Source organism: Manacus candei, unplaced genomic scaffold, assembly GCF_025592945.1.
Source record: "Manacus candei isolate 608988 ecotype Guabito, Panama unplaced genomic scaffold, ASM2559294v1 h1tg000050l, whole genome shotgun sequence".
In the NCBI taxonomy this organism is placed as follows: domain Eukaryota; kingdom Metazoa; phylum Chordata; class Aves; order Passeriformes; family Pipridae; genus Manacus; species Manacus candei.
The window spans coordinates 23,904,061-23,916,304 of NW_026138098.1; the positions used below are offsets into that span (position 1 = coordinate 23,904,061).

The 12,244-nt window shown below is 33.9% G+C and overlaps 1 protein-coding gene and 1 long non-coding RNA gene across 34 annotated transcripts in view; one reads left to right on the forward strand and one right to left on the reverse strand.

Moving 5' to 3' along the window:
* KCNMA1 (potassium calcium-activated channel subfamily M alpha 1) overlaps nt 1–12,244 on the reverse strand; it is a 460,281-nt gene that overhangs the window by 149,268 nt on the left and 298,769 nt on the right. For all 33 annotated transcript variants that reach the window (XM_051800818.1, XM_051800821.1, XM_051800820.1 and 30 more), the window contains 2 exons: nt 10,625–10,795; nt 8,909–9,000 (listed from right to left, as the gene is read on the reverse strand). In XM_051800818.1, the coding sequence (XP_051656778.1) occupies nt 8,909–9,000; nt 10,625–10,795 (263 nt within the window). The remainder of the gene's footprint in view (nt 1–8,908; nt 9,001–10,624; nt 10,796–12,244) is intronic.
* Nucleotides 1,168–6,169, forward strand: LOC127477121 (uncharacterized). Its single transcript, XR_007906852.1, has 3 exons — nt 1,168–1,201; nt 1,335–1,362; nt 5,338–6,169. It is a non-coding gene; the product is annotated as an uncharacterized LOC127477121 (long non-coding RNA).

Genomic DNA, 12,244 nt, shown 5'->3' on the forward strand with positions numbered 1-12,244 from the left:
TAACTAGAAGAAGTGTGGTGCACTTTAGAAGATGTCTCTCTAAAATTATATTTATATCAAATACATATGTTCAGATGTCTTCCTGGTCTTTCTGCTTAGCATTCTGGTTGTTCCTTCATCTATTGACCATCTAAATTATTTGCATATATACCAGTAGCAGACTGCTGTGGCTGAAGTAAACAGGTTCTTGTACAGTCTAACAGGCTTTGCTCAAAAAAGGATAGGTCTCTGTCTCATCTTCTTATTAAAAAAAAAAATAAAATTAATAAATGTTAACAGAGACTGTGGATATGGTCTGGTTGTTTATCTATTAGTGGCATGCATTCTTAAACATAACAGTTTACAATGTTTCCAGCCACTTGTGCTTTTCCTGGTTTACCTAACATTACTCAAGATTCTGTTAATTCAGCTCAAAACTTTATGCATGTGCTATGTGTCTTTATCTTATTTCAATATAAACTCCTCCCTCAGATTAATACTGTTAGAATCATAAGTGCTGTGTAGTCACAGTTTGAAGTTTTTCTCTTTTTTTCACAGAAGACTTGAACCCAAGGATGATGATCCTCTAAGGATCAATTATTTAGCCAGTATGTATAGTTAGCCAGAATAATATGTTATAAAATTACAACCTTTAAAGAAACTTGCCTATGTATTGCATATATAAAAAAAGCAAAGGCTGAGAACCGCTCATTTAAAATGGTCACTTTTGAACTAGAAAAAGACACAGTAGATTAATTTTTGAAAAATAACTCCAGTGGACAGGAAATTACAATGTGTTACTACTGAAACTTTTTGTGTTAGTCATTTGTATCCATGAAGAGAGAGCACAAAATACTCTGAAAATAAGACATGGCAGTTGCAAAAAAAAAATATTCAACTCTAAGCTTATTTCTCAATTTGATTCTCCCATTAGGTTCTATAAATTTTCTAGCTCAAAGAAGATTAAGGTAGAAAATATTAAAGGATATAGCACATTGACTGTCAAGTGTATAAAATTCCAGCAACTTTAACATTTCTTCTCCTACAACTGTTTGTTTCATTATTCTCTTTACTTCTGAAGGATTAAAAATTTCAAAAGTGTTGAAGTCACCAAGAAGCAGACAGCATTGACTTTCAAATATGTACCAACACTTAAAGTACATAAGCACCTGACCAGACAGTCACAGGAGATGTGACTGCAGTATGTGAGAACATGTCTGAGGTACCTTTAATATCTGTGAATTGGACCTGATAGCTTCAGCTGTCAACTATTTAGGAACCAGAGTGAACTCATGCAGCCTATACTGAAGTTGCTGTGAGTAATTCTAACAGAAACTATCTGTTCTTTCCAACAGGTTCCATGCCTTTGGGTTCTCTTAAATGGTGAGTAAAGAAAAAGGGATTAGTTAATACCAGGAAACGCTCAAACAGCTACACTGAGTATATGGTATACAGTATAGATCAGTGGAACAGCACTGGGTCATACATAAGATTAACACAAATGGGAAATTGTTAATGTCAGCCATCTGAAAGTTACTTCTGATGCAAATATTAAGTTATTTTGTGACCAATATAAGTATGTGAAATTAAGAATCAAGAAGGAATCCTTTCAAATACTCTTAAACATAAAACTGGTAATGAGTGACAAGCACACAATACCCTAATGAGCTGTGAATTATTACAGCTATGATACTATATAAACTGTGCTTATACAAATCCAGATTTCAGTCTTGCTCAGTGAATACTGGTGGAGTGTCACTGGCAATTTTTAAATATCAGAAACTGTTTGTGAAGCACATAGAAACAGTACAGAAGAATTCACTTACATGGGGCCTCAAATATTTTATGGCCACCTAAGTAAGATTTCTTCTAGAGAACAGGTTGACAGAGTGTATTTCAGATACTTTAACCCAGGATAAAAAGCACACTCCTTTGTTTAAACTGTACATTAGAGCTTGCATTTAAGTCTGTTTGTAATGGCATGCTATCATGTGATTCATGCTAGGCTGCTTTGCTTATTTAAACTCCTTTGCTCAGCTACAGATAAATGAGTTTATCTTACGTTTTCATGATATAAGGAATTGCACAATGTTTGTCTATAAAGTAAATTAAAAGTTAATATTCTTTTTTTGATGCATACCTCTGAATCTGCAATAATAAGATGAAAGCGCAGTGATTTGTTTCTTCCAGGGTCTGGATTAGTTAAAAGGCTTCCACAGTAGCTTAAAGTAAAGGATGAGTATTCATCCTTTCATTCAGGCTTCATGGCAATATTATTTAGAGTATTTCTGCTTTCATGAAAAATACCACAGTATTTAGGCATAACAGAGCTCAGAAAGAAATAAGTGAATAGTTCAGTATAAATGGAAGTAAAACCTCTTAAATAGCATGCACAAGGAGCCCATACTGGAAAGCTTACAGTAAAATACAGGAGTAATCTACACCTCCAGCACTAGCATCTCAGTTACAAACGGGCCTTAATCTACTGTTCTAATCCCTTCAAAGTCTGGACTTCATTCTTGTAATATTTTGTGTGGTAGATATCACACACACAAAACACTCTGTTATTTTGAAAACAAATCACAGTATTTTCTGTTAAATACATTGCTTTCTCCCACCATTACTCATTTTCAAACCACCTTACGTGTTTTTACGCGCTCAAAGACTCAAAAAATAATTAAATCCTTTGTAAGCAAAGTGGGAGTTAGGAATGGCTTTTAAGATTTTTGAGCATTTCATCCATGACCAGAGCCAATGCATTTCTATCCACAGAAATCAACTCAAAATGTCATGACTCATTTTCTGCAACAGAACCTGAGTGAAAGCAAACAACCTCTAAAACTTGCTGATCAATTAATGACTTCTGCCATCTCACATTACACTCATTGGAAGGTACACACTTAGTCACGGACTGTGTAGTTTGTAGAATATGGAAGATCAGCAGATTTATAAACCAGATTCAGTCTTTCTTGGGTCAAAATTTGGACAGCAACAAATTGCTGTTTGATGCCAAATCCAAAAGGTTTTTTTTAAGGTTTAGGAAGAGACAAAGAATTTTTACAAGTTTAACTAGAAATATAAAATAAGTGCTGTTATTGTGAGCTCAAATATACATTTTTATGTCATAAAAATGTTATATGTCACTTCCCACATTTCCTTTCTTACTTTCACAAGAATGGATATAGTTTAATAAGCACATGAAATTAAAAAAAAAAAAAGTTTGTCCTATTTCTTCTATCTGTCAGTCTATTTAACGCTCATCAGATTTTCTTTATCACTAAGTGAAATTTCATTTGAAACAGTGGGATTAGAAGAATGGCTAGCAGATGGGAAATAGAGACATCCCTGGGGATCATAATGTAATCCATGTCACATTCTCTTATTACATTCTCATACCACTGAAAAAATAATATCTTACATATTGTATCGAATTATTTAATATAATAATCTAATGTCACTTTCTTTGGAGCTATGCCTCTCATTACTGCAGCAAATGGATCTTTGCTTTGGATAAGCCTTAAATTTTTTTTTCTAATTTTTAATGAAATTCAAATGTCTAATGAGCCCAAGATGGCCTGTCAACTTAAATTATCTGTTTTTCTTTCTGTTTACCATATCTATCTGTCTACAGTTTTTATTTTTCTCTGTGAAGTTTAGTTATTGGATCCCATGTTTCCTTCTGGAAGGAATTTCTAACAGATGATTATTCCCGCTGATATGTTGATGATTTGCTAATTTATGGCTTGTAAATTTAAGAAATCTGAAGAAATCTCTGGGAAGCAGAGCAGATCATGAGAGAAGAGAAATGAGGTTTTAATAGCTTATACAGTAAAGTACTGTGATTTCATTAAAATACAGTTTTTAATCCTACATACTAACTACAATAATGTATCTGGATTTTTTTTTTTAAAGTTTTTTGAATATGTAACAACGTCTAGCATAAACATTTACTATTGTGCCAAGGCAAGAAGTTTATATATATGTGGACAGAATCACAGAATGGTTAAGGCTGGAAGGGATCACAGTGGGTCATGTGGTCCAACCTCCCCACTCAAGCAGGTCATCCCTCTCTCTGCCAATATGGTAAGTTCTACTTTCTGTGTTCCTAAAGGGCAGAATTTGATAGCAGTTCTACATGAAAAAGGCAAAAAGCTTTGTGCAGGCTGATATATAGGCTAATATCTTCAACTAGAAAATATTTCACAGAATTAAAATCCAGTCTGATCATGTGAACACATGAATACAGAAATGAAACAAGAAAAATCTTGATTCTCAAGTAAACTAGTAAATGCAGAATAAAATTTTAATTATGAATTAGTAGAGGTAAAACAAATCTGGATCTTTAACCAAATTTCATACTGCACCTCAGTAATATGAATATTACAAACAAATAATCAAAATAAACTTGATTTAATTTTTTTTCTTAAAAGAAATAACACAGATGATCTTGTAAATACTATTTTGGCTGGAACTGAATGTATAAGTTCCAAATATAAAAAAAAAAGAGTGCTATAGCATAAATCTACTTATCCAAACCCAAGACTTTCTTGAAGAAAAGCCCCACCTCATAAGACTTATAGCCTGAACTTTATAGCTAAGAGCTTAGTTGGAGCAACTCAGGAAATCATCCAAAGACAAAATGATCACTGCCCCTTCCAGTCTTCCAGAGGTATGAATGCATGAACAAACCTGCAGGTTTATTGCAATATTCTAAACCCAATAGTCTTTCAGCTATGGTGATGGTGGCAGATACCTTTCCATCCTTTAATGGTACTTCACTTTAGAAACATCACTTTAAAATGATCCCTTGAATACTAACTCATGAATTCCTCAGATAGTCTACAGAAAAAGCCTAAACAAAGTCAAATCAAAAGCTTTAAAAAGAAAAGAGCTAATTATAGATAGGGTGTAAGGAAGCACTTGCTGGTCTCAAAATTTTTAAGAAAAATGGCTAAGAGGAAATATCATTGCAAAGAATTTTATATGCAACACCTACTTTGTAAAAATATTTCCCAAAATGTAAAATCATGTACTACACAATTCATCCAGGGAAAAAAAACATGAAGGAGAAACAGTAGTGACTGAATTGCTCATCAGAGAGAACAGAAAAGCTACATAGGATTCAATGTGGAAAATACTGAAAGACACATCACTGGCATCCTAAGATACCTCCTTAGCTGTATTACAAAATAATATTTTGTAATATTTATTTGTAAACTTTCTTACACGTCTGATTGCTTTTTATGTCTGAATTTTGTTTACCAGTTATGACTTAGTTTTTTACATACATATATTTATTATCAATTATTTTCTGTCTTGTAACTACAGCCTGTTTTTTTCTGTATCATTTGTAATTAGCGATGACTACAGCAAGAAGCAATTGTTAGTCTGCTCTGTGTATAACTAAACTGAGAAGGCCAGTTTTGTTTGTCTACTGATCATCTGATTCTGGTGTATCAAGGCACACAGTAAAAACAATACAGTGGCTTCTGATGAGCTGAAGAAGAAAAATGGTAAAAAAGCAGTTGTTTAGAAATAATATCATTACCTACAGAGCAACTCTCATTGCTTATATATTTGTAATTCAAGACAAGGATTGTTACCTTTTTTTTGATAATTTTTTTTGTTCTAGATTGTAATTGTGCCAACTTCATTACTCTACTTGTCCTTAAAGTTGTGTTTTTAGTCTCAGTCACATTTTGTATAGACATATTGGTATAAAATTTTGGTATATATGCAACAGTGAGTACTGCTGTTTATTTAACAGGTGGAACTTCAATCAAAGACTATGAAAAAATTCCTGTTATGTATTTTACGAGACTCTAGAAATCTCACTACAGTAATACTACAAAGCAGAAATTATAATTTAAATTTAAAATTTAAAAAATTCCCTGTGGACTTTCACAACAAAACTAACCTAGTATCTAGTAGATTTAACCAGTGATAACTGCATACTGCCCACAAACTACTTCTGTTTCCAAAGTCTGTATGTATGTGTCTCATCCAAGAGAGAAGTAAGATTCTTTATTGTGCCAAATGCATCCTATATTGTTTATGAGACCTTTGGGGACTTTATGGGCTGAAAAGCGAAATGAAATGTGAGATCAAACTTATTGGTGCGTTGGTTATTTCTCTTCTAAGTGGAGTTTGTATCAAGAATTCTTATGCACTCATTCTAGCTGCTTTGACAGTTACAATTCCATAGAAAGGCTCTCCTTAGCATTAAAGTCACACAGTGCAATCCTCAAAACACACGTAATCATCTGCTGATTTTAACGTATGACCTAATGTTTAATAACCATAGAGAAACATGTTATTCCACACACACGGAGTTCACAAGGCAGCATGTATAAACAAATATATAAATGCTACAAAGCAGATTCCATGTATTTTTCTATTTTGTAGAAAGTTTAAAAATATACACATTTGTTATTTTAAGGGCTGAAACTATATCTTTCACCAAAATTCAGCTGTTTTCATATTGTACATGTATTTAATTTTATCTGGAAACTTTCTGACAAAAGAAATAGAAAACCTGTACTTTCTCATTATGTTTACTGCCAGAATCTATGCTTGGTTGCTCAACTAAAGACCTTATATTGCTAATTACTACCACATGCCTGTATCCCATGCAAAGGAAAACTTATTGGTTCTGACAATCCATTCTCTCAACACTGAATTCCAAAAGAAAACTTAAATTTTGGCCAAACATAACATTTCATCAATCTTGTTCTACTGACTGCAAAAGCAACATCAAACAAGGGGTGCTAATGGCTTTTTACTGTGCAGTTCCCAAGCTTAGATTCTCTGATGAAAGACCCACACGAGCAAAGGACATCTTTAAACTACTTTGTAATTAATATTTGAGCTGGAAAACAATGCATAAAGTAAATTGAACAGTTTGTATGCTGGTGACAGAGCTGAGTTTCAAACAACAAATTATATGAGCAGTACAGATCGGCAGAGAAAGCACTGACAACAGAGTGAGATAAAAACAAACAGATAGTGCAAATAAAGAAAGACAAAAACAAAAGGTGAAAAAATAAAATTAAGCAAGCCCCAAAGCTAGCAGAAGCCTGCAATCTGATGCTGAGTTTTTCAGGATGTGGGGTTCTGACTGAAGATCAGGTAAAAATTTAGAGACATCTGAGCAATGCTGGGTACTAGTGACAATGTAGAAAGGGAGAGACTAAAACTGTATGTAAAATAGTTTTTAACCATATACCCCTCTGCTATAACTCGTCTGGAGCTTCAAAACCAGAGGTATATGTTCTCTATTTGAAAAACCTACTCTTTGAGAAACCAAGCATTACAAATATGAAACTGGGTCTGTGAAACTGTGCCACAAAAAAACATTTTTGGAAATTCATGATACTATTCTTTCTCAGAAATAAATCAAGGCCTTTTATTAGTCTAGGTAAGTGATGGAAGTTTCCAACACTGGTGTTTACAGTTTACCCTAGACATTTGAGGGTATCTCAAAAAATGCAAGTATTGAAGTCTACTGTCTAATTGCTTGAATATTATTGAACAGACAGTAGCATTCTAATTCTAAAACTTTATCTACCCAGTGATGTAAAGCAGCACTCTAGAATTATCTCTGTGGGCCATTTACAGTCTCTGCTACACAGAGAGGAGAAACAACTTGATTAAACCATAATCCACTTTAATAAAATGTTTCAGGGTGATGATTTGAAAGAAACAAAGTAAAAAATTTTCTTAAAGTGAGGAGAGGGAAAAGTAATTAGACACATTTCTTGCAGTACCTTCTTTATTTTACATGAAAAGGGCCCTCTGTATGTCTAGTCTTTCAGGGCAAATGTATCTCTACCACTGAATGTCACAATGATATGTAATGAAATGAAAGATGGCAACATTAAAGGTGATACTGTGCTAGTTCACACTATATCACCAAGTACATCTAGTTCAGTAATGGCTATATCCCAGCAGGTCTAGATGCTGGGAATGCCAGAAAGAGCTGGTTTTAACTTGGTCATGAAAACAAAGAGGTTTTCAATAGAAACATAATGAGCTAATGTGGTCCAATAAAATTTAACCTTTGCCACCAGGTCAAAACAGTGGCTTTTAAGGGTTTGGTTTTTTACCAAACTATGTTTATATTAAGGCTACTGTCTGCTCTTCTTAGGGTAAGTTTTTTACAGTGTGTGGAGGAGAACTGCTTTAAAATCCCTGGTCATAGATCCTAAAATCATGAGTGTTTGCAATATCCATAGGAAGTGAAAAGAAGATCCATGAGAATCTGCTGATGGAACACTGAGAAACAGGGCTATTAGACTTCTTACATAGTCAGTTCAACAGAATAAATCGGTCAACTTAAATCTCCTATTTTACACTCCAGTAAAACCAATTCTTCTAAAGAACTGAAAATCATGTGAATTATCATTGCATTTAGTTACGAGATAAACCACATGATAATCTGATGCCCAAAACAGTTAAGTGACAACTCAACCTTGTTCCAGAAGCTAACTGCATATGTAATAGCAGCACTTTTTACAAGATATGTTAGTGCAGTCTTAGTGGTATCCAGGTTCTCTGGAAGTAGGGACAAAATGTTGTGACTTGTACCATAGCATAGCCCAGGTCTCTAATTATAGTGTGACAACTCTCCAGTGGTAACATCTGATGTCAAAGAATACAGCCTTATAAGCTGTGAATCAGCTATTACCACCTTCAGGGGCTCTTTAAAGTCACACAACCACTCCTGGTCTTTTTTGACTTACTTTCTGCCTCGAGTTGAGTTAAAAGTTCCGCCGTATTTCTTCCGATTAAGGATGAGAGCAGCAATTTCTGGCACGTAGCGAGCAAACATTGCCTACATGCATGAAACAAAAACACAAAAAAAAAAGAAAATGGCATGCAGAGAGTGTTCTACTGCAGCAGAGGCAGCAGAGCCTCTTGGGATACTTACTTTCTTCCACTAACCGCACTATAGGAACCACCATATTTCTTGCGGTTTCCTATTAACTCTATGATTTCAGGGACGTAGCTGGCAAACATGGCCTAAGAAGAAGATAGGAGACAGAAGAAAAGACTAAAAAGAGAGGCCAAAGAAAGGGGGATGATGAATATTTTCAGAAGATATATATTTTTAAGATCTAAAAATGCAAAAGAATTAGATCTATGCAGTTGTTTAAAAAGAAAATTTAAAAAAATTAATTGAAAAGTTCTTATCAAACAAAACAAGAGGGCTCAATGTAAAAGTGGGTCTTGGAGAAGGTGCACACCTTATAAATAAAGAAAATGGTCAAAAGAGGAAAAATAGACACACAAAACAAAACAAGAACAAAATTAATTCAAACTGGTATCTAATCACAAAAAGCAGTTATGTCTATTTCTTCCTGAAGAAGGGAGGGGGAAAAAGCTATCCAAGCCCCACTGCAAAAAAAAATCCAAACCCAAGTATTATCATTACTGTTACATTTCTGTTTTAAAATACAGACTTTTCCCCCCAGTATTAGAATTTAAAAGAAGACAAAACCAAGATGGAATCAGGGGTTATTTCCCCATCAAGAAACAAAAAAATCACTCCCCCGCCCCCCAAAAAAAAACTTTTCCAAAAGTTGTTGGGTTTAGAAGGATTGGAATAACATGTGATAGAAAAAAGGTTTTGAGGAGAAAATAAAAAAAATTCTGCCATGTTTTGTCCAACAAACATCTTCCTTGTGGCTGGATACTTCGAAGAGCTACTGCCATTTGACATGATCTTTGTCTTTGTATGTCAATGATCAGAGATGGGAATGCATATATTTAATACTCATATATATATATCTGTGTGTCTCATATATGGCATTCATAACAGTAGTTATATACATATCACCTCTGTAAGATGTATGTATATGTGAAATCAATATGAGAGGGTAACAATACACATATGTATGTATGTGCACAATCTATATTAGTCATCCATAAAGCACTTACCTTGAAATATGTAAATATTAAAATAAACTTTGCTGTTTTAGAGAACAATATTGCTACAGTTCCTATAATATTACTAATGCTGACACATAGTAGAAAAGTTGACATAAGACAATTAGTAACTTGGATGCTATTTACATACAGGACAAAGAACACAAGAATCCTATAAAAGGATTCTGATTATTGTCATGTGATAAATTGTGAGTCAAAATTGCACTACATGACATGAAAAGATGTTTGAAATTAAAGAGAATGTGGTTTGCCATCATCTAGATCAGGCAAGCTGCTCTTTAAGGCAGTCCAAAGCCACAGTGTTTGTTGGAATTCTGGGAAGGAACACAGAAGGGTGGGTAGGACATCTGAAACCGCAAAGTGCCTTTAAATATCAATATCAGCCTCCAAAAAAATGCACTACAGTCAGCCACTAAAACACAGAGGACTATAAATAACGTTATAAGTTGAAATATTAAGGCACTTCATGTATTCACATGCATTACTCATTTAAAGGAATTAGAAAAATTCTGACTAAACTGGACTAATTTGACAAGTTTTGCCAAAATATTTATCTCCACAAAAAAGGGGCATATTGAACATATCTGAATGTTTTTTAATTAATTTTAGTTTTACTTAATTACAACATTGAGGTATATCAGATCAAGTACTAAGGTAGCTGGAATGATAGGAAGAATTAAAAAAGAAGAGTTTTTACCAATCCCCCAAGAATGAAGAAGACCATGAAAAGGCGACCAAGGGTTGTTTTTGCATAAACATCTCCATAGCCAACAGTGGACATTGTAACCATCAGTAAATAAACACATTCCCAATATGTTAGCGGTTGATTATTTTGGAAGTTTTCCCATGGATCCCCTGAGTTCTCCACCTAAATGTAAAAGAAAACATATAATGAATTAATAGAATTGTATGCCAAATTAAATCTAACCATATATGCATGTGTGTGTATATATACATATAATATGGCATATAATATAAACTCTGAATCCCTTTCTGTGATTTATTTTGAACAAATACAGAACCTGACCCTGTCCCAAATATAGCACTACAATTCTTTTGCCAATATACATAGCCTTTCCACTCATACTATTTATGGAAAGCATCTTTTCCAGTCACCACTAAATAACCTACTAATGTGGTTAGGTGAGTTCATTTTAAAAACATTTCTTTAGAACATTTCCAGAGTGAAACTTATGTGTAATGCAATTATACTCCTTAATGTTTTTGTTTTAAAGGACTATGTAGCTATTAGGCATTATTGACATGTTTAGTGATATGCTACTACCTTTTCAAAAAGCCAGCTGCTGTTGCAACAAAATTATAAATTTATCAGTGGGAAAAGAGCATGCCCTTTAAAATTTGTTCCACAGTAAAAAGTTGAAGTTTGAGTATTCCTACAGGAGAATAAAGAAAATTATGCTGAAAAGCAAAGGGGGAAAAAAAATCCAAATCCTAGAAAATAGCATTCCCTCAGTCTTGATGTAACTTTTAAAGGGTGGGGGAGGTTTTGTGGTTTTGTGTTCAAAAATAGAAAAAGCAATTGTTTCTGTGTATTTGCTCAGAGGAGTGTAAAAATATGGTCCTATGTGAATGAGAAATATATCAGAAATGAAAACATCCAAAATCTTGGTGCATCTTTATAAGAGTGAAAATTAAATGACAGATATATCAAGAAAATAAATATTTTGAATTTAATCTTACACAGCTGGATGCAGCTCAAGTTAATTCAAGTGAAGTCATTGAAATTGCTCCAGACTGACATCAATATCATTAAATTTTATTACTAGTCCAAAACGTTCCTGAATAACTTATTACTACTAGCAGCTCAAAATTTTCCTGATTCTAGGTTGATCATAAAATGTACTTCAAGGACAACCACTTAATCATATTCTATTATATTTACCAAACAAATCAGTAAAATCTATTAGTTTAAAACACTCACTTGACATATACCTATCGTTCATATGCATATTCACATTTATGACCTCATGTAGTTCTATACTATCTTACATTTTTCAGGTATTGTTAAGTGCTGAACAGAAATCTACTACAAAAAAACTGTGTTGCCAGTGACTGAAAGCTACACCTAAACAATTTGAAATTTAAAAACAAAAGACAAGGAAATAATCTCTAAGCGAATCGCTATCCAGAATGTTAGCAATCCCATTACTCCTCGTGGAAATACAGAACTGTGTGCCCCTGACACAACCATGGATTTCCCAGGACCTCCCTCTCGCTCCAACTCTGCCAACCGCCCCCAGGAAGCACTCGCCGGAGTTCTTTGGGAAGCACTGCCACCTCCTGGTAAATCCTCATC